This window comes from Pistacia vera, unplaced genomic scaffold (assembly GCF_008641045.1).
Source record: "Pistacia vera cultivar Batoury unplaced genomic scaffold, PisVer_v2 Contig1, whole genome shotgun sequence".
In the NCBI taxonomy this organism is placed as follows: domain Eukaryota; kingdom Viridiplantae; phylum Streptophyta; class Magnoliopsida; order Sapindales; family Anacardiaceae; genus Pistacia; species Pistacia vera.
This window is the reverse complement of record NW_022195026.1, coordinates 326429-349090: the sequence shown is the minus strand read 5'-3', so window position 1 is coordinate 349090 and position 22662 is coordinate 326429. Positions and strand designations below refer to the sequence as shown.

At 36.6% G+C, this 22662-nt stretch overlaps 2 protein-coding genes and 2 pseudogenes across 2 annotated transcripts; all 4 read right to left on the bottom strand.

Annotated features, from left to right (window-relative positions):
* Positions 1 to 1229: 1229 nt before the first annotated feature.
* Positions 1230 to 4507, bottom strand: LOC116108396 (G-type lectin S-receptor-like serine/threonine-protein kinase At2g19130). The gene has a single exon (XM_031394937.1). It carries the CDS (start codon positions 3853 to 3855, stop codon positions 1411 to 1413), a length of 2445 nt encoding a protein of 814 aa, XP_031250797.1. The 5' UTR covers positions 3856 to 4507; the 3' UTR covers positions 1230 to 1410.
* A 1372-nt stretch (positions 4508 to 5879) lies between these two features.
* LOC116145224 (G-type lectin S-receptor-like serine/threonine-protein kinase At2g19130) lies at positions 5880 to 8534 on the bottom strand. The gene has a single exon (XM_031430975.1). It carries the CDS (start codon positions 8037 to 8039, stop codon positions 6069 to 6071), a length of 1971 nt encoding a protein of 656 aa, XP_031286835.1. The 5' UTR covers positions 8040 to 8534; the 3' UTR covers positions 5880 to 6068.
* A 1130-nt stretch (positions 8535 to 9664) lies between these two features.
* Positions 9665 to 17284, bottom strand: LOC116135845 (annotated as a pseudogene).
* A 1817-nt stretch (positions 17285 to 19101) lies between these two features.
* On the bottom strand, positions 19102 to 21692 carry LOC116141595 (annotated as a pseudogene).
* Between the last annotated feature and the right edge of the window lie 970 nt (positions 21693 to 22662).

Sequence of the window (22662 nt, the reverse complement as noted above, 5' to 3'; positions counted from 1 at the left end):
GTCAACAAAGCATTCAAATTAAAGCTACTCAAGTTAATGGTAATTAAGTAAAACTTACCTTTCCATCGTAATCTTTGTCATTATAAAAACGGTAACTTAATCTATGCAAAATCTACAAAGTTTACCAAATACATTGACCCAGTATTTTATGATAAAGTGGTCATTAAGTAAGAATATGATATAGGTTATGGAAGGAGGAGGAGGAGAAATTAACACCGACAGAAGCACATGCATAAAACCAGCTACGTCTTTAGTTTTCCTGCACGACATCTCTGAAACGCCATCAATCCTTCCACCTCCCCTCCTGTTATTAACTTATTTGTTGAGTTTAATTACCAGTAAATTATCAACTTAATGAAAATCTTCAAGAAATTACATCACAATATGTGTATAATTTATACAATTAAATAAGTTGTAATAAAAGGAAATGAAATAATAGAAAATACTATTACAAATGTGCTATAGTTTGCCGAGATTATCTCCATTAACACCCTTCATCTGTGGCTGTTGTCTCGGCTTCATTATTGTCGTGCTTATCTCCATTAAAAGTTTCTCAAGTATGGTATATTTTCATCTTATTTATATGTCAATTGCAAATTAGATCACATTGAGCACATACAAGAATTAAAAGACATAAGCGAATCAGCTAAAGAAGCTTAAGTCCTGAATTATACCAACCGAATTTTATAAATTATAATTCCATTAAAATTTGGATACATTCTTCATGTTAGCTCTTAGTACTTTTCATCTACATTACAAGTGATACCTATATTTTGTCATACTTAACACATTCAACTCATATAATGGTAAGTAAAACTTACCTTTCCATCATTAAAATTGTCATTATAATAATATTACTTACTATAAACCACTTTCTCCAGATTTTACGAAATACATTGACCTAATATTATGTGATAAATTATTAATTACGCAGTTAATGATGTGACAAATATCAATCATATGGAAGAGGAATGCGAACACTATTATATGTTCAGTTTTGTTGATGCTTATCTAGTTATCTTATAGAATCCGAAATGCACATTTATAGTTGACCACTTCAAAGAAAATTATCAACTTTAAAGTAATTGAATTTTTTATATCATTACATTGCCCTCAGAATCCAATATGATAAATGAAAATCCATGAATGCCTTTGATTTCTTCGATTGGTATATAAAAAAGTGATTATTATATATCAATTATCATTTTAAATATTTTTATTATGTGACATCAAACTCTATGTTAACATAAAACTCTTTCCACATGAGCCAGATTTTTCTGGGCATACACTGCAGTGAATGCTTATAAAACATAGCTGTAGGAGGTTACATTATCTGAAATACAAATATATATTATTTTTGAGTAATTAGCTGACCCACCTGAAGCCAAAATTACGTGTCGATGATGTGGCCTACGATGAAGCAGCTGAAGGATTATTATTCTGTGAATGCGGACTCTGGTTTGAGGATGAGGATGAGGCCGTGAAGAAAATTATGTGGTCCTGGTAGTGAGAATATGCTTGGATAGATCTTGGAATTGGAGACTGCGTCACGTCCAAAACCCCCTCAAGCTTTTGAACTACTTCACCCATTGATGGCCTTTGAGTTTCATCATCTTGGATGCACCAACAAGCCACTCTACATATTCTTAAGAGCTCTTCTATATCAGCATTGCCCTCCAGCCTAGTATCTAACAAGTTGAGGACATTAACACCCTCAGTTATTGCGCTAGCGACCCAAGTTGGGAAGAATTTCGAATTTTCACTATCAAATTGCTCAGAGTTTCTCCTTCCTGATACAAGTTCAAAAAGCGTCATCCCGTAGCTATAAACATCAGCTTTATCTGTAATGGCAACTCCTGAAATCCATTCTGGCGCAAGATAACCTCTTGTCCCTCTTATGGTTGTTAGGACTCTGCTAAACTCCCGCCCAATAAGTTTTGCCAGGCCAAAATCTGCCACTTTTGGACCAAATTCAGCATCTAATAAAATGTTTTCAGGCTTTATGTCACAGTGTATGATGCGGTCTCTGCATTTTTCATGGAGATAAGCTAAGCCTCTGGCTGACCCCAGCGCGATTCTGAATCTTGTTTTCCAATCAAGAATTTTTGAGCCCTTTTCATGGAAGAGAACGGAATTTAAAGAACCATTTGGCATGTATTCATAGACTAACAACCTCTTTGTACCTTCAGAGCAGAATCCTAGAAGCCGAACTAGATTGACGTGATTGATATTTCCTATTGTGGTGACTTCTGTCCGGAATTGCTTCTCCCCTTGGCTGATGCTTCCAAGCCTCGTCACAGCTATGACACTTGAATCAGGCAGCACCCCTTTGAAAACAGAGCCAAAACCTCCTCCACCCAATCTCTCCGAAAAGTTCTTTGTCGCCTTCTGCAATTCTTTGTATGAAAACGCCACCAACGAGCCCTCCATTGCTTTCGTTGTTTTAAAAGTTCTCTTTTTCCATCTCAAGTATGCAACCACAACAAGGCCTAGGAGAAGTACGAAAGCCGCTGAGCCAACACCACCATCAATGAATTTTCTATCGTCATTCCTGGGACTTGAAAACTCATATGCTGCAATCTTGATGTAAATAGTTTTTCCGTCTGTATCACCTACTGCAAGTTGTTGCAGATTCAAGAGACTACCAATCCAAATTGAACACTGGTTGTTTTCATAAGCGTAAGCAGTACAAGCGCAGTTATTTAAGCAGCTCGTTTCACATTGCTTAATGTTGGCTACTGGGGCAAATTGCAGATGTTTAGGCAAATCCTTGATAGTCGTTGCCATAAATCTGTCACTCTTTCCATTGACAAGACTGCTATTTTCGCACTGCAGTTGTGATTTCCTCTGACAACCACCAGAATAATCCTGCAAGTTCCAATCATGCTCTGATTTTGGCTGAAAACCTTGCAAACAAGAACAGAACGGCTGACTTTGCTCATTGCAGCTGCCAAATGCACCGCAATAAGCGTAGACCTCGCAAGGTTGTCTAGGTTGAGCCCAAAACTGAAACCAAGCCTTGTTAGACTCCAACCAATAAAGTTGCATCATCTGCCCAGAACTATCAATTATTAATCGAGATATAATGGTGCCTGCCACGGAATAAGTGAAATAGCTTTCGTTCTGATTCGAAACATAGTTGAAATCGAACATATGATGTGATATCATTTCAGGAATCATGGCGAAATTTATTCCATTCCATATTCCACTAGTCCAGTACTCTTCAGACTGATTCCTCACTATAAGATACTGATCCAAACCAGCAGGATCTAGTTCAAGAGAGAAGAGACCAGGTGCAGGATCTTCTTTATTTTTCCATGCAGTGAGAAGCTGGTTCACTTTGGTGCGCTTGTTACGCCCAAACTTCATACCAGGAAGCCATGTATGGGTTGGATGATCAAAACTTTGCCATAACGGCATGGACGATTTAGAAGACCAATCTCTCAAAACAAGATTCCCCTCATCCAGAAGAACTGCCTCGGTGGAAGTATTGGTGGTGGAGGTCAAGTTTGTGGACCAAATTGTTAATTTGGACTCGTTCAAAAGAACTAAATTACCATCAGAGAATCTTAAAACCGAGGAATATCTATCAGAAATTGGTTTATCTCTATTTGCAACCCAAACTATGGTTTGTTCAGATATTTTATGGTACCACATACCTATATAGTAGTTTGAAGAATTACCTGGCTTGAAGAAACCTAATTCAAAGACCCCACCTTCAGAGACAATAGTTTGATCACCAGAGAGAGAGTGGTTTGCAGAGATAGAGTGAGCTACAAAAGAGACATGGGATTTGAGAGAGAAGTACATGAAAAGAAAAGAAATCGTCAACCCTGGTCTGTACTTGATATCCATGGCTGCAACAAATTCTGTGCAGTCAAAGATAGAAATTCAAGAAAAAAAAAAAAACTATATAGTACATATAATGTTTGCAAACATGTGAAATTAGACAGAACAAGTCACATATTTCTAAACAATCATTGTTCACTGAGATTCTTAAAACTTTCCCATAATGATGTTGATGAATTACCAGACAACTCTCTCAATACAAGATTTCCTTCATCTAGAAGAACTGCTTCTAGAGAACTTGTGGAGGTAGAGGTCAGATTCGTGAACCAAATTGGCACTTGGGCCTCGTTGAAAAGGACTAAATTACCATCTGAGATTCTTAAAACTGAAGACTATTTATCAGAAATTGGATTGTCTCTATTTGCCACCCAAACTACATTTTGTGCAGACACTTTACCATACCACATGCATAAATAGTAGTTTGAAGGCTTTACCTGGCTTGAAGAAGCCTAATACAAAGTCTCCACCGGCAGAGACAATAGTTTCATCACGACGAGAGTTTGGTTTGCAGAGATGGTATCAGCGCCAAAAGCGACATAAGTTTTGAGAGAGAAGCACATGAAAAGAAGAGAAAGCGCAAACCATGAATTGTTCTGGTATGCATGGCTGCAACAAATTTTAAGTAGAAAAATAGATATTTCAGTAACCGAGATCTATACTACTGGTGTTTTTCTTCCACTATTTATTACAAATTTCTTTACCGTGCTTGCGATGTTTAACTAACATGACAAGAAATTTAATGTACAAAATGTTCCCTTTTCTCACTGCGGTCAATTCTCTGGTGAATTAGGCTCTCCGTGAAGTTGAAAAATCAAATCAAAGTATTCCTTGGAGTCTTCGGACTGAAGTTGAAAGTCAGCTCTGAGTCAAAGATATTAAAAATACTTTGCTCATTTAACGTTAGTGACTCCCCACCACAATACAACGCCGTGTACCAGAGGGTGGTTAATGCAGACTTTGTGGATCCAAATTTTGTTCAAAACTAATATTTATTGTGATAACTTAGTTTGTTAAGTTTCAGCACGAGTTTGAGTTAGAATTCGAGATTAATATTGAGTTCTTATCTAATCAATATTTTAAGTTATAAGATTAGTTAAGATGGGTACAAACTATTTAGATCTTAACAACCCTTGTGATAATAAAAAATAAATAAATGGATTAAGGTTGTTGGTTGACTAATATTTGAAATAGGAATATTATTGATGACAACCTAAACTTAAGAGACATAATTGATCGATTTTGTCTAATGGCATGGCTCTATTATTCACTTTATTAATTTTATTGACTTTCTTAATTTCAACTTCATTCATAGTTTGTCCATGATTTCATATGTAACGATAGAAATAAAGAAAGGAAAATAACTGTTCAACAAATGAAGAAAGGAAATTAAGTGTTCAAAAATGCAGATTATGTAACGATAAAAATATATAAAATTCTTACAAATTATTAAAATCGAAATCGCCAATGTAGCACCTTTTTTAATAATGTTTTGCATAAAAAATTTGCAAGACACACCAACCCTCGTGAATAATTTTTGCTTGGACTCTTCATTTTTTTTTTTTTAGCGGTGGACAATGATTGGAAGGCTAAGATTAATATTGCAGAGAGAGAAATCATGTAAGGGTGTGGATCTGGTTGATATGGATTACAGTCCATGCATCAGATACGAAAGATAGCTTTGACCTTCTCAATTAAAGAGACTGAGAGAATAAATATGAAGTTAAAGGTGAATTAGAGAGACTGAGAGAATGAATATGAAATTAGAGGTGAATGTGTTGAGGTTTGAGTCTTAATTTTGGAATTTATAGTTTTATCTGTATTATTATTCATTTTACTTTGTGATTTTATAAATTCCTACACACTATTATATAATAAATATGATTTCCAAAAGTGAGATCTCTTTATGTGTGTAAATGTTGGAGATTTTTTATTAAATTTCTAGTAAGTCCCATGTAAATGATAAATGAAAATCCATGAATGCCTTTGATTTCTTCGATTGGTATAAAAATAAGTGATTATTATATATCAGTTATCATTTTAAATATTTTTATTATGTGATATCAAACTCATGTTAACATAGCACTCTTTCAACATGAGCCAGATTTTTCTGGGTAGGAGGTTACATTGACATAGTTTTCCTATGAAGTAAAATATATTATATTATTTTTGAGTAATTAGCTGACCCACCTGAAGCCAAAATTACGTGTCGATGATGTGGCCTACGATGAAGCAGCTGAAGGATTATTATTCTGTGAATGCGGACTCTGGTTTGAGGATGAGGATGAGGCTGTGAAGAAAATTATGTGGTCCTGGTAGTGAGAATATGCTTGGATAGAACTTGGAATTGGAGACTGCGTCACGTCCAAAACCCCCTCGAGCTTTTGAACTACTTCACCCATTGATGGCCTTTGAGTTTCATCATCTTGGATGCACCAACAAGCCACTCTACATATTCTTAAGAGCTCTTCTATATCAGCATTGCCCTCCAGCCTAGTATCTAACAAGTTGAGGACATTAACACCCTCAGTTATTGCGCTAGCGACCCAAGTTGGGAAGAATTTCGAATTTTCACTATCAAATTGCTCAGAGTTTCTCCTTCCTGATACAAGTTCAAAAAGCATCATCCCGTAGCTATAAACATCAGCTTTATCTGTAATGGCAACTCCTGAAATCCATTCTGGCGCAAGATAACCTCTTGTCCCTCTTATGGTTGTTAGGACTCTGCTAAACTCCCGCCCAATAAGTTTTGCCAGGCCAAAATCTGCCACTTTTGGATCAAATTCAGCATCTAATAAAATGTTTTCTGGCTTTATGTCACAGTGTATGATGCGGTCTCTGCATTTTTCATGGAGATAAGCTAAGCCTCTGGCTGACCCAAGCGCGATTCTGAATCTTGTTTTCCAATCAAGAATTTTTGAACCCGTTTCATGGAAGAGAATGGAATTTAAAGAACCATTTGGCATGTAATCATAGACTAACAACCTCTTTGTACCTTCAGAGCAGAATCCAAGAAGCCGAACTAGATTGACGTGATTGATATTTCCCATTGTGGTGACTTCTGTCCGGAATTGCTTCTCTCCTTGGCTGATGCTTTCAAGCCTCTTCACAGCTATGACGCTTGAATCAGGCAGCAACCCTTTGAAAACGGAGCCAAAACCTCCTCCACCCAATCTCTCTGAAAAGTTCTTTGTCGCCTTTTGCAATTCTTTGTATGAAAACGCCACCAACGAGCCCTCCATTGCTTTCGTTTTTTTGAAAGTTCTCTTTTTCCATCTTAAGCATGCAACCACAACAAGGCCTAGGAGAAGTACGAAAGCCACTGAGCCAACAACACCATCAATGAATTTTCTCTTGTCATTCCTGGGACTTGAAAACTCATATGCTGCAAGCTTGATGTAAATAGTTTTTCCGTCTGTATCACCTACTGCAAGTTGTTGCAGATTCAAGAGACTACCAATCCAAATTGAACACCGGTTGTTTTCGTAGGCGTAAGCGATACAAGCGCAGTTATTTAAGCAGCTCGTTTCACATTGCTTAATGTTGGCTACTGGGGTAGATTGCAGATGTTTAGGCAATTCCTTGGCAGACGTTGCCATAAATTTGTCGCTCTTTCCATTGACAAGACTGCTATTTTCACACTGCAGTTGCGATTTCCTCTGACAACCACCAGAATAATCCTCTAGCGAGTTCCAATCATGCTCCGAATTTGGCTTAAACCCTGACAAACAATCACAGAAAGGCTTATTTTGCTCACGGCAGCTGCCAAATGCACCGCAATAAGCATAAACCTCACAAGGGTTTCTCGGTATAGACCAAAACTGAAACCAAGTCTTGCTAGTCTCTAACCAATACATTTGCTGAACCTGCCCTGAAGCGTCCATAACAAATTGAAATGTTATTGGAGCTGCTACAGAATATGTGAAATAGCTCTCGTTCTCATTCGAAACATGGCTGATGTTGAACATATCATTACTTTTAAGGTACATCATTTCAGGAACCAAGCTGAAATATTGTCCATTCCATAATCCGCTAATCCAGTATTGTTCAGTCCTGTTCCGCAACATCACATATTGATCGGATCCATCTGGATTTGGCTCAAAGGAGAACAGACCGAGTGCAGGATCTTCTTTATTTTTCCATGAAGTGAGAAATTTTGCCACTTTGGTCCTCCTGTTCCGTCCAATCTTCATACCAGGGAGCCATGTATGAGTTGGATTATCGAAACTTTGCCATTACGTCACTGACGAATTAGTGGACCAATCTCTTAAAACAAGATTCCCTTCATCCAGAAGAACTGCTTCCAGTTCTTGTACAAAACTTGTGGTGACAGAGTTCAAACTCGTGGACCAAATTGGTATTTGGGATTCGTTGAAAAGGACTAAATTACCATGCGAGAATCTTAACACAGAAGAATACCGATCATAGATTGGTTTATCTCTATTTGCCACCCAAACAATGGTTTTTCCAGACAACTTGTTGTACCAGATGCCTATGTAGTAGTTTGAAGAATTACCTGGCTTGAAAAAGCCTAATTCAAAGATCCCACCTACGGAAACAATGGTTTGATCACCAGAGAGGGATTGATTTGAGGAGATGGTATCTGATCCAAAGGAGAGATGGGATTTGATCGAGAAGCATATGAAGAGAACAAAAACTACGAATTTGATATCCCTTGGTGCAAAAAATTGAATCATTTGCAAGCTAGACATCACAGGAGGAAGAATTTCATATCATTTGTCTGTGTGCATGTGCACCTATATGTGTGGAAGAGGAAGGGTGTCGCGTTGCTAAATAGTCATGCCGTAATTAAACCGCTGTTTATTCCCCTGTGAAGTCAACCAATCTGCTGCAGATTAAACTGACCGTTATGCTCTTACTCTCAAGTCAAGTTATGAAAACAACAGTCAATTAATTGGTTAAAAGTCATATTAGAAATAAGCGTGCTACCCTTCCACCCGCCATGTTACCGTCATTGAACATGTCTTCCGTAATTTCAGTTTCCATGCTTATATACAGTTTATTGGAAATCCATGGTTTTAAATACAGAAAAATATATATATACGTATCATGCTCTAAAATATTAATTAGACAACTTAAAAAAAAACAACTAATTCGTAAAATTAGCATAATCCTTCCTAAATATCTTATCACTCACTAAAGGTACCTATTGTTACTGTATTTTTAATACGCAATTATCTTGAATTTGGATGCTTCCAAATGTTTGATCTATTGGCTACACCAGGAATAGTGAAGTTGAATGAAGACCAATAAATATATTATGGAAAATGATAGAGTTACCGAAAAGTTTACACCGAATTTGTGCACCGAATGACGTGATAAAATCTTGACCGTTGATTAATATTAACTGATAATAAATAAACGGTCAAGATTTTGTCACGTCATTCGGTGCACAAATTCAGTACACACCCGTCGATAACTGTAGCATTACTCATATATTATTTTCAACGGCAAGTTCAAATAAAAGGTTTAAGTCTTCTTATATAATATCAATGAACCCATGACTTTATCCTAAAAAGAATTATGAAGGAGCTCGGATTTGTCTTTTACGCATTTGAATTTATCTCTTATTAGAGTCCGTCCCCACCATGAAAATGAATAAGAGACAAATCCAACTAAAAACCTTACATTCAAAATACATTCAACTTGATAACACAGAATTAAAAGCCACTTAATCATGAAAATACCATAGACCTTATGGTGATACCATTATACGAAATACATGTTCTTAAACTGAATATGGAAATTGTAAAAATATCTCAACCACTTAATTTTGTCTTGAGCAATTAGGAACTTTTCAATGATGTGGAGCTCTTAGCTTGAGATGGAATTGCTGAAGTGTCCTTGATTGGTAACTGTGACTATTGTTTGAGGATGAGCCAATAAAGAAGATTACTTGCTCTTGGTTGTCAGCAAATACCTCGAGAGATCTTGGAATGGGAGACTGTGTCACATCCAAAAGCCCCTCAAGTATCAGCATTACTTGACCCATTGATGGCCTATGAAATCTAGGATGCCCCAACAAGCGACTTTACAAATTCTTGAAAGCTCATCCACATCAGCATTTCCCTTCAATCTTGGATCCAATACGCTAAGGACATCTCCACCTTCAGCAATTTGGCTTGTAGCCCAAGTTGGGAAGAACTTCCATCTTCTGGTTGCTCAGAGTTTCTCCTTCCAGGTACAGTTTCAAAAAGCATCATCCCATAGCTATAAACATCAGCTTAATTTGGCTATGATGGCCACTCCTGAAATCCATTCTGGTGCAAGATAACCTCTTGTTCCTCTCATGGTAGTTAGCACTCGGCTGAGCTTCCTCCCGACGAGCTTGGCCAACCCAAAATCTGTCACTTTTGGACAAAATTCAGCATCTAATAGAAGATTCTCTAGCATTATGTGACGGTGTATGATGCAGTCTCTGCATTTCTCATGGAGATAAGCCAATCCTCTGGCTGTTCCCAACGCAATTTTGTATCCTGTTTTCCATTCAAGCACCTCTGAATTCTTCTCATGGAAGAGGTGGGAATCTTAAGAATCATTTGGCATGTACTCATAGACCAACAACCTGCTAGTTCCTTTTGAGCAGAGTCCAAGAAGCCGCACTAGATTGACATGTTGGATATTTCCTATTGTGCTGACTTCCGTCAGGAAATGTTTCTCTCCTTGGCTCAAGCTTTCTAGCTTCTTCACTGCTATGACAATTGAATTAGGCAATGCTCATTTGAAAACTGAACCAAAACCTCCCCCACCGGATTTTTCTGAGAAATTCTTTGTAGCTTCTTGCAAATCTTTGTATGCAAATGCCACCAATGAACCCTCCTCTGCTTTGGTGGTGTTGTTTGCTCTCTTTCTCCTTCTCAAGTATACTAACACAAAGAGACCAAGGAGAACTAAGAAAACTGGTGTGCCCACAACACCAGAAATGACAGTTCCTTGTTTCTGGGATTTTAAAACTCTGAAGCTGCAAGCTTGATATAAATAATTTTACCATTTGTGTCACCTTGAGCAAGTTGTTGCAGATTCAAGAGATTCCCGATCCATATTGAACACTGGTTGTTTTCGTAAGCATAAGCAGTGCAAGAGCAGTTACTCAAGCAGGGTTTTTCATATTCCATGATACTTCCTGCTGAAATAGACTTTAGATGTTTAGGTAAGACCAAGTTATTATTTTCAGTTTTCCTAACACAACCACCAGAATAGTCCTCTACCATGTCCAAATCGTGAATCAAATTTGGCGTGAAACCCAGCAAACAAGCACAGAATTATTTTTATCACGTCGCTCCAGTCAGAAGTATTTTCCAACTAAAAGCTTCTATTCAAATTTTTGGAGTGTGACAAAGTTTTCTTTAGAAATGTCAGCCTTGGTATCTAACTGAAATTTAAGATTCTTGCTTTTATTGATATTAAAAGAGGAGGCTTATCGGTGATCAACCTTAATTTAGAGAGTGGATCGAATAGATTTTGTTGAATTTTGAATCATGTAGATTTGCTTGTGTGCGTGAATTTAGAAAAGGTGAATTCTATTTGTGTGTTTGCAATTGGTTGTTTTTTCTCTTCAGGGAAAAGAAATCTAAATTTTAGATATATAACAAGTAAATGGAATTGGACCTGGGACAGAGATGAAATGGAGGTCATCCAAGTTCAACATCCCCAGCTTTAACACTTAATTTTGACAGCTGAGTCGAAGTGCGTCTATGGACCGTCACACGGACGGAGCATAGATGAGAGAATAAACTAGGCTACTTTAACTATAAAGCTCCAGTTAGATTATGAGGCACAATGCAATTAAATTTATGTTGAAACACACTTTCAAATTGTTACCCACAACTTTATAACATCTCTGAAGTGTTTATAGGTTTTTTTTTTTTTTTTTTTTTTTTTTAAAAGAAGGCAAATTCCTGAACCAAAGTTGTTTGTTTAGATTGTCATTTCTAACAGGAAATAAACAATTATTTGAAACATTAACTGCAAGAAATGCTATAGCAAATTACATTACCTTACACTGGAGAGTATGAATAGAAATACAGTCTATTTAAATATGCATAAAACTTGTTAGAACATATGATAAAATGCAAAAATACCTATCCTTTAACCAATTATGAAAGTGCTCAACAAAACTTGAATTTATTCTCTTCAAACGGACTCAGGAACTAGTCGAAGATGTGGTGCTCTTAGCATGAGAGGAAGTAGCTAAAATGTTACTCCGTGACTGTGAACTCTAAATTGAGGATGACTTAGTAAAGAAGATTATGTTCTCCTGATTGTCAAAAAATACTTGGAATGATCTTGGAATTGGAGACCGGCTAACATCTAAAACCCCCTCAAGGATCTGAACTACTTGACCCATTGTTGGCCTGTGAGTTTCATCATCTTGAATGCACCAACCAGCCACTTTACAAATTCTAGAAAGCTCATCCACATCAGCATTCCTCTCCAGCCTCGGATCCAATAAGCTAAGGATATCACCCCCTTCAGCGATTAAACATGCAGCCCAATTTGGAAAGTATTTCACTTTTCCATCTGCACAATGCTCTGAGTTTCTCCTTCCTGATACAATTTCAAAAAGCATCATCCCATAGCTATAAACATCAGCTTTGGCTGTTATGGCTACTCCTGAAATCCATTCGGGTGCCAGATAACCCCTTGTGCCTCTCATGGTTGTTAGGACCCGGCTGAAATCTCTTCCCACCAACTTTGCCAATCCGAAATCCGCTACTTTTGGACAAAATTCAGAATCTAATAGAATGTTCTACTTTATAGTGGTAAGAGAGTTTATTGAAATATATGATCAATACAAATGTGTGATTAATTTATGTTTAATTAAGTTATTATGTTATTAAATTAGTTATGATATACATCACTTGATTATACAATATATTATGTTCATAAATTTATCATATTATATTTAATTAAGTTATTATATTATTAAATTTGTTATGCTATATATCACTTAATTATATAATATGTTATGTTCATCAATTTACCATACTATATTAACTAAGCTATTATATTATTAAATTTGTTATGTTATACATCACTTGATTGTACAATATGTTATGTTTATCAATTTATCATACTATATTTATTATTTATTAATTGAAATGCTATCTTATAATATTTAATTATTGATTACATTTGAAAAAATACGAAGCTATTATGTTATTGGATTTACTATATTATATATAACTTGATTATACAATCTATTATGTTATTAAATTTGTCATACTATGTATCATAATAATTTATTACTTTTTAATTAAAATAATATATACTTATATATTTAATTATTGATGACATTTGAAAAAAAAAAAATCCAAACATATTATATATATAAAAAAAAAAAAAGTATCATAATATTTTATTATTGATTACCATTAAAAAAAATTCATCCAACCTAAACCAAACATAATATAAAAAAAATATATATATATATAAATTATAATAATGCATACCATGTTTTTCAAACATAAACGAACGAACAATCGAACAGATTGTTCGCGAATAGATAGATCAATTGAACGTGTAATGTTCGCGAACATAATCGAACAAACAACCCATATTCGAACTTGATCGAACATATTCCACTCGCTCGATCCATCACTGATACCTTGCTAGAAATGCATCATGGTTCAGTTCAGTTTGAAAAAGTTTTGGCGCCACTGGAATTCATTTGCTGCAGTTGTCGTGCGTGAGTTGCAAGTTGGTGCAATTTTGAATCTTAGTTTAGGTGTGATTAAGATTGGTAATTGATGTATTTTGAGTATGCATTTGTTGGTTGTTAGAGTTTAAATTCAAATTTGGAAAATGTATCTGCTGTAGTTGTTGTAACAGTGAGGTTTTGGTTAGACCGGTGTATATATTTTCCAGCTTTACTGTAATGAAAATATTCCACTCACTCTTCCAGTTTTCTCTTCCTCTTTCCTTTGTAAAATCTCCGGCCATAACACCAACAATATTGAACACTGGTTGTTTTCGTAAGCATAAGCAGTGCAAGAGCAGTTACTCAAGCAGGGTTTTTCACATTCCATTATATTTCCTGCTGAAATAGACTTTAGATATTTAGGTAAGACCAAGTTATTATTTTCAGTTTTCCTAACACAACCACCAGAATAGTCCTCTACCATGTCCAAATCGTGAATCAAATTTGTCGTGAAACCCAGCAAACAAGCACAGAATTATTTTTATCACGTCGCTCCAGTCAGAAGTATTTTCCAATTAAAAGCTTCAATTCAAATTTTTGGAGTGTGACAAAGTTTTCTTTAGATATGTCAGCCTTGGTATCTAACTGAAATTTAAGATTCTTGCTTTTATTGATATTAAAAGAGGAGGCTTATCGGTGATCAACCTTAATTTAGAGAGTGGATCGAATAGATTTTGTTGAATTTTGAATCATGTAGATTTGCTTGTGTGCGTGAATTTAGAAAAGGTGAATTCTATTTGTGTGTTTGCAATTGGTTGTTTTTTCTCTTCGGGGAAAAGAAATCTAAATTTTAGATATATAACAAGTAAATGGAATTGGACCTGGGACAGAGATGAAATGGAGGTCATCCAAGGTCAAATCCCAGCTTTACACTTAATTTGACAGCTGAGTCGAAGTGCGTCTATGGACGTCACACGGACGGAGCATAGATGAGAGAATAAACTAGGCTACTTTAACTATAAAGCTCCAGTTAGATTATGAGGCACAATGCAATTAAATTTATGTTGAAACACACTTTCAAATTGTTACCCAAACTTTATAACATCTCTGAAGTGTTCATAGGCGGTTTTTTTTTTTTTCCCCCCCTTATATTCCTGAACCAAAGTTGTTGTTTAGATTGTCATTTTAATAGGAAATAAACAATTATTTGAAACATTAACTGCAAGAAATGCTATAGCAAATTACATTACTTACACTGGAGAGTATGAATAGAAATACAGTCTATTTAAATATGCATAAAACTTGTTAGAACATATGATAAAATGCAAAAATACCTATCCTTTAACCAAGTATGAAGTGCTCAACAAAACTTGAATTTATTCTCTCAAAAGGACTCAGGAAATAGTCGAAGATGTGGTGCTCTTAGCATGAGAGAAGTAGCTGAAATGTTACTCCGTGACTGTGAACTCTAAATTGAGGATGACTTAGTAAAGAAGATTATGTTCTCCTGATTGTCAAAAAATACTTGGAATGATCTCGGAATGGAGACCGGCTAACATCTAAAACCCCCTCAAGGATCTGAACTACTTGACCATTGTTGGCCTGTGAGTTTCATCATCTTGAATGCACCAACCAGCCACTTTACAAATTCTAGAAAGCTCATCACATCAGCATTCCTCTCCAGCCTCGGATCCAATAAGCTAAGGATATCACCCCTTCACGATTAAACATGCGCCCAATTTGGAAAGTATTTCACTTTTCCATCTGCACAATGCTCTGGATTTCTCCTTCCTGATACAATTTCAAAAAGCATCATCCATAGATAAAACATCAGCTTGGCTGTTATGGCTACTCCTGAGAAATCCATTCGGGTGCAGATAACCCCTTGTGCCTCTCATGGTTGTTAGGACCGGCTGAAATCTCTTCCCACCAACTTTGCCAATCCGAAATCCGCTACTTTTGGACAAAAATCAGAATCTAATAGAATGTTTCTGGCTTATGTCGCAGTGTATGATGCAGTCTCTGCATTTCTCATGGAGATAAGTCAACCTTTGGCTGTCCCCAGTGGCAATTTCATATCTTCTTTCCAGTCGAGTACTCTGAATCCTTTTCATGGAAGAGATGGGAATCAAAGAACCATTCGGCATGTAATCATAGACCAACAGCTTTTTAGTACCATCAGAGCAGAATCCAAGAAGCCGCACTAGATTGACATGCTGGATATTTCCTTTGTGCGACTTCTGTACGGAATTGCTTATCTCCTGGCTCTGGCTTTCAAGCTTCTTCACAGCTATGACACCTGAATCGGGCAAAATCCCTTTGAACAGAACCAAAACCTCCACCACCCAGTTTTCTGAGAAATTCTTTGTCGCATTTTGCAAATTCTTGTAGCAAATGCCACCAATGAACCTCTACTGCTCTGGTTGATTTGATTGTTTGATTTCTCCTCCTCAAATATACAAAAAAAGCAAGGCTAAGAGAACACAGTGCCACCGAGCCCAGGACAACACCAATACTGTTCCCCTTTTACTTTTGGGACTTGAAAACTCCGAGAGCTGCAGCTTGATATAAAGGTTTTTCCATCTGAAGCACCTTGCTGCACACCAGCAGATTTCCAAACCAAAGGAACACTGATTGTCTATAGGCATAAGCAGTGCAAGCAACTTATTCAAGCAAGTTGTTCACAATCAGCACCACTTCCACTGACACAGATGTGGGATTTTTGGGCAATGCCATGTTCAAATTTGTTAAAAATTATCCTTCTTTCCATTGGCAACACTATGTTTTGACACTGCAGTTGGGTTTTTCTTGCACAGCCACCAGAATAATCCTGCAAGTTCCAATCATGCTTGAGCTTGGCTGAAAACCTTGCAAACAACCACAGAAAGGCTGACTTTCCTCACTGCAGCGGCCAATGCACCACAAAAATCGTTACCGGCATTGTTGTTTGGGTTGAACCCAAAACACAAACCAAGAGTTATCCCCAACCAATATTTGCTCACCTGCCCTGAAAAACCATAAGAAATCGAGAAATAATGGTGCTGGTATTTTTCAGAAATGTAAATAGCTCCGTTTTCATTGGTAGAATAGTTGAAATCGTAGATATAATGCTCCATTTCAGGAACATCGAGACAACTTTTGATTCTCGTTCCAAGGTCTGGACCAGTACCGTGAGATTGAGACCCATTCCCCAAAATAAAATAAGAATTTGATCCATTTGGGTCTAGTTCAAGAGAGAATAATCCCGGTGCAGGATCTTCTATATTCTTCACGAGATGAGACGTTGGCTTACATTGGTCCGCTTGTCCAGTCTCATCCTCATACCAGGGACCATGTATGAGTTGGATGTCAAAACTTCCATAATGATGTTGATGAATTACCAGACAATTCTCTCAAAACAAGATTTCCTTCATTAGAAGAACTGCTTCTAGAGAACTTGCGGAGGTAGAGGTCAGATTCGTGGACCAAACTGGCTCTTGGGCCTCGTTGAAAAGGACTAAATTACCATTTGAGATTCTTAAAACTGAAGAATATTATCAGAAAATGGATTCTCTCTATTTGCCACCCAAACTACATTTGTACAGACACTTTACCATACCACATGCCTAAATAGTAGTTGAAGGCTTACCGGCTGAAAGAAACCTAATACAAAGTCTCCACCGGCAGAGACAATAGTTCGTCACCGGAGAGAGTTTGGTTTGCAGAGATGGTGTCAACGCCAAAAGAGACATAAGTTTTGAGAGATAAGCACAGAAAAGAAGAGAAAGCGCAAACCATGAATTGTTCCTGGTGTGCATGGCTGCAACAAATTTGAACTAGAAAAAGTAGATCTGTAACTGTGTTTTTCTTTCCACTATTTATTAACAAATTATTTACCGCGCTTGCGATGTTTAACCTTTTCTAACTCCGGTCAATTCTGAAGTTGAAAAATCAAATCAAAGTTATTATTGGAATCTTCGGTGAAGTCTGAAAGTCAGCTCCATTAAAATCTGTGCTCAATTTATACGTTGTGGACTCTCCAACACAAAATCAAATCCGTCTGTTTCGCCGTGTGGGCTGGCTAATGGGGACTTTATGTATACCAGATTAATTCAAACCTAATATTTATTATGACATGTAGGCGGTTAAGGTGGTTGTTTCATTAATATTTGGAATAGGGATCCTATTGGTGACAACCTAAACTTTAAAGAGACATAATTGAATCCATTTTGTCTAATGGCATTTGCTTTATTGTTATTTTTATTAATTTGAAACTTCAATTCATCGTTTGTCACATTGATTTTTAATTTGTTAAATAATGTTAGAATCTTTTTATTGAACTCTCTAGAAATAAAGAAATTGTTTGTATATGTAACGAAAAACTATAGAAATAGAGAAAGGAAATAAGTGATTCAATAAATGCAGATTGTGTAGAGATAAAATATATTGTGAAGTGCATATACAAAAAATCTTATGAATTATTAAATTCGAAATCATTTAGATAATGTTCTATTCTCCTATAAAGGGGAAGCGACTTACCCTACCCAAGGTTTTGAGAAACGATAGATTGGTACCCAAAAGGTTTAAAAAAAAAACAAGTACCTTCCATTTGGGAAAAAAACTAGAATGCCCTTTGAGAAATATTACTCTATTTTTAATTAATTTTAGACCCCTTAAGTTTATTAATTCCATCAAATACCCCCAAAAAAGTTTAAAAATTAACAAAAACACCCAACCACCCATACTTGCCAGATTCCGGCGGCCACAGCCGGTGGTAGCCGAATCTGTCACCAACGGTCGCCGCACACACCGAAAAAGGCCAGATCGGTGAATTACTGGCCATTACGGTGATGGTTGCCAAAATCTGGCAAGTATGGGTGGGTGGGGGGTTTTTGTTAATTTTAAACTTTTTTCTGGGGGTATTTGATGGAATTAATAAACTTAAGGGGACTAAAAACTAAAAAATAGACTAATATTTCTCAAAGGGCATTCTAGTCTTTTCACTAATGGAAGGTACTGTTTGTCGTTTTGAAACTTTTGGGTACCAATCGCCGTTTCGCCAAACCTGGGTGATATAAATCGTTCGGCCTCCTATAAATGCATAAAGTTTAAAGTACGCCCAACCACCCTGAATAATTTGCTTGGGGCTCTCATTTTTTTTTTTTTTTTTCTCTTTTTTTTTAGCGGTAGACAGTAATTGGAAGGCTGAGATTATTGCAGAGAGAGAAATCATGTAAGGGTGTAGCTCTGGTTGATATGGATTACAGTCCATGAATCAAATACGAAGACAAGGTAGCTTTGGCCTTCTCAATTAGAGGTGTATGTGTTAAGGTTTGAATCTTAGTTTTGGAATTTATAGTTTTAATGTATTTTTTCTTCATTTACTTTTGTGATTTTATAAATTCCTACACACTATTAGTATTATATAATAAATATGATTTCCAAAAGTGAGATCTTCTAATGTTTAAATTGTAAATGTCGGAGATATTTTATTAAATTTGTAAAAGTCCATATAAGACTAATGCCAAAAATGTCATGATAATTTAAGAAATATTCCATTCAAACATACATACATGTAACTATACATACAACTTGTTAGCACAGACATCAACCTATCCTCAACAAGAACTTATATGGATTGTCTTCATAAACATTTAGGAATTTGTGGATGATGTGTTGCTCTTAGCCTGAGATGAAGCAGCTGAAGTATTAGTCCGTGACTGTGAACTCTGGCTGGAAGATGATTCGGTGAAGAAAATTATCTGTTCCGGATATCCACAAATACTTGGAGAGTTCTTGGAATTGGAGAACGGCTCAAATCCAAACCCTCAAGTATCTGAACTACTTGACCCATTGTTGGCCTGTGAGTTTCATCATCTTGGATGCACCATCCAGCCACTTTACAAATTCTTGAAAGCTCCTCCCACATCAGCATTCCTCCAGCCTGGACTAATAGGCTAAGGACATCACCCCTTCTGCACATTACGCTTGCAGCCCACGTTGGGAGAATTTCATTCCTATCTTCTGAATGCTCTGAGTTTTTTTCCTGAACAATTTCAAAAAGCATCATCCCATAACTATAAAACTCGCTTTGGCTGTTATGGCTACTCCTGAAATCCATTCGGGAGCAAGAAACCTCTTGTTCCTCTCATGGTTGTTAGGACTCGGCTGAATTCTCTTCCATCAACTTTGCCAGCCAAAATCTGCCACTTTTGGACAGAATTCAGCATCTAATAGAATGTTCTCTGGCTTTACGTCACAGTGAATGTGCAATCTGCATTTTTCATGGAGATAACTTAAGCCCCTGGCTGTCCCCAGTGCAATTTCATATTTCTTTTCCAGTCCAGAAACTCTGAAGTCTTTTCAGGGAAGAGATTGGAATCCAAAGAACCTTGGCATGAAATCGTAGACAAAAGCCTTTTAGTACCTTCAGAACAGATCCAACAGCCGAACTAGATTGACATGTTGGATATTACCTATTGTGCTGACTTCTGTTCGGAATTGCTTCTCTCCTTGCTCAAGCTTTCAAGCTTCTTCACTGCTATGACACTTGAATTGGGTAAAACCCCTTTGAAAACCGAAAACAAAACCTCCCCCACCCAATTTCTCTGAGAAATCTTTGTCGCATTTTGCAAATCTGTATGCAAATGCGATTAATGAACCCTCAACTGCGTTTGTTTGAGTTTTCTTTCCTCCTCAAATATAGAAACACAACAAGGCCTAAGAGAAATACAAGTGCCACTGAGCACAACAACAAAACCAATAACTGTTCCCTTTTACTTTGGGACTTGAAAACTCCGAAGCAGCAAGTTGATATATAAGAGTTTTTCCATCTGAGGCGCCTTGCTGAACACCCAACACATTCCGGACCAAATGAACACTGACTATCTTCATAGGCATAAGCAGTGCAGAAGCAATTATTCAAGCAGGGGTTTCACACTCGTCTACATCCGTACTGCCACAGATTGTGGATTTTCGGGCAATGCCATGTTCGAATTTGTTAAAAATTTATCGCTCTTTCCATTGGCTGCACTATTATTTGACACTGCAGTTGGGTTTTCCTCTCACAACCACCAGAATAATCCTGCAAGCTCCAATCATGCTCTGATTTCGCTGAAAACCTTGCAAACAATCACAGGACTTCTGAGTTTGCTCAGAGCAGCGCCCAAATGCACAACCATAATCGTATACCTCGCATTGTTGTCTGGGTTGGGACCAAAACAGAAACCAAGATTTGGTACCGTCTAACCAATTCGTTTGCTTAATCTGCCCTGTAACATCCATATAAAATCGAGAAATAATAGTGCTGGTATTTTTCAATGAATATGTAAAATAGCTCTCCGTTCATTGGAAAAAAAGCTAAAACGTAGATATAATTTTGTCATTTCAGGAACATCGTCGAACAACTTTTGATTCTCGTTCCAAGGTCCACTGGACCAGTACCTGTGAGATTGAGACCCATTCCACAAAATAAAATAAGAATTTGATCCATTTGGGTCTAGTTCAAGAGAGAAAATCCCGGTGCAGGATCTTCACATTCTTCCATGAAATGAGACGTTGGCTTACTTTGGTCCGCTTGTCAAGTCTCATCTTCATTCCAGGGATCCAGTATGGGCTGGATGATCAAAACTTTCCCATAATGATGTTGATGAATTACCAGACAACTCTCTCAAAACAAGATTTCCTTCATCCAGAAGAATTGCTTCAAGAGAACTTGTGGTGGTAGAGGTGATATTTGTGGACCAAACTGGCATTTGGATCGTAAAAAAGAGCTAAATTACCATCTGAGATTCTTAAAACTGAGGAATATTTATCAGAAACTGGTTTCTCTCTATTTGCCACCCAAACGATAGTTTGTAAAGATATTTTATCGTACCACATGCCAATATAGTAGTTTGAAGAGTTACCTGGCTTGAAGAAGCCGAATCTAAAGGCCCCACCTGCAGAAAGAATAGTTTGATCACCGGAGAGAGATTGGTTTGCAGAGATGGTGTCAGCTCCAGAAGAGACATGAAATTCGAGAGATAAGCACATGAAAAGAAAAGAAATCATCAACCATGTTATGTGCTTGATATCCATGGCTGCAACAAATTCGTGCAATCAAAGATAGAGATTCAAGAAGAAGAAACTACATGTAATGTCTGCATACTTGTGTGAAATCAGAGAGAACGGAGAAGAATCATGTTTGGTCAACCAAGTTTCTCGAACTGACCACAATGCCCTTTGGTTTAAAATGAATCACTGACGTAGCAAAATTAAAAATATTGTTTTTTGTTTCTCTTAAGTCTTAACTTCGTAGTAGTCAGCATGTTTGTTAACAAGAAAATAAAATAATTACTTTTTCTTTAAGAAAGCCATTCCGAATGAAAAACTTTTAACTTCATTATGAACTTTTTTTGGATAAGATAGAAATATAATAAAATATTGTTATATGTATTTATTTTAAATTATATTATAGAAAAAATAGAATATTCAAATAATAAGAGTTTATACATCTTTATTGGAATCAATAGAAAGGCTTCTGACAAACAATGAAATGATACCGTCATATCAATATATATCAAATTGGTATCTCATATTTATTTGTAGTATTATTGTTATAGAAAATGTCAAAATAAAATATTCCTATTATTTCTAAATAATAAAAATCTGGACAGTTTGGTCATTTTAAGTTAGATGAGAACTACCGTTCCTCGTGCGCACTACAATAAAGAAAAGTCAAAGGAAAGATCAAGGACTAGACATTCATATTAGACTTCTTGCGCAACCGGACCCGACTACTGAAGTCGGTCAATGGTTGGCCCACTTGGCTTCGCCGCATGATGAAACCATTTACGAGGAAAATCAATCACCATCTTGGTGGCCGCAGTTCACGCGGTGACACGGCAAACAAACGAATCGTTGATTTGTTTATGGTTACAATCCTCATTTTGAAAATATCTATTTTTTCTAACCTGATTAGGTACATCAATAAATGGACTTTGCCACCTTTTTCCCACCTATTAAACGGAGATGCCAATTGCCAACCCAGCAATCAATATTCAACATTCAACACAACCAACCTTTTTTGTCCTTTCTCACAAATAATTCAATCATAATAAACTTTTTATATTGGAAATGAAAATGAAATAAATAAGTGAGACACCTTTACTCGTTTACACATCCATCTGTCACAT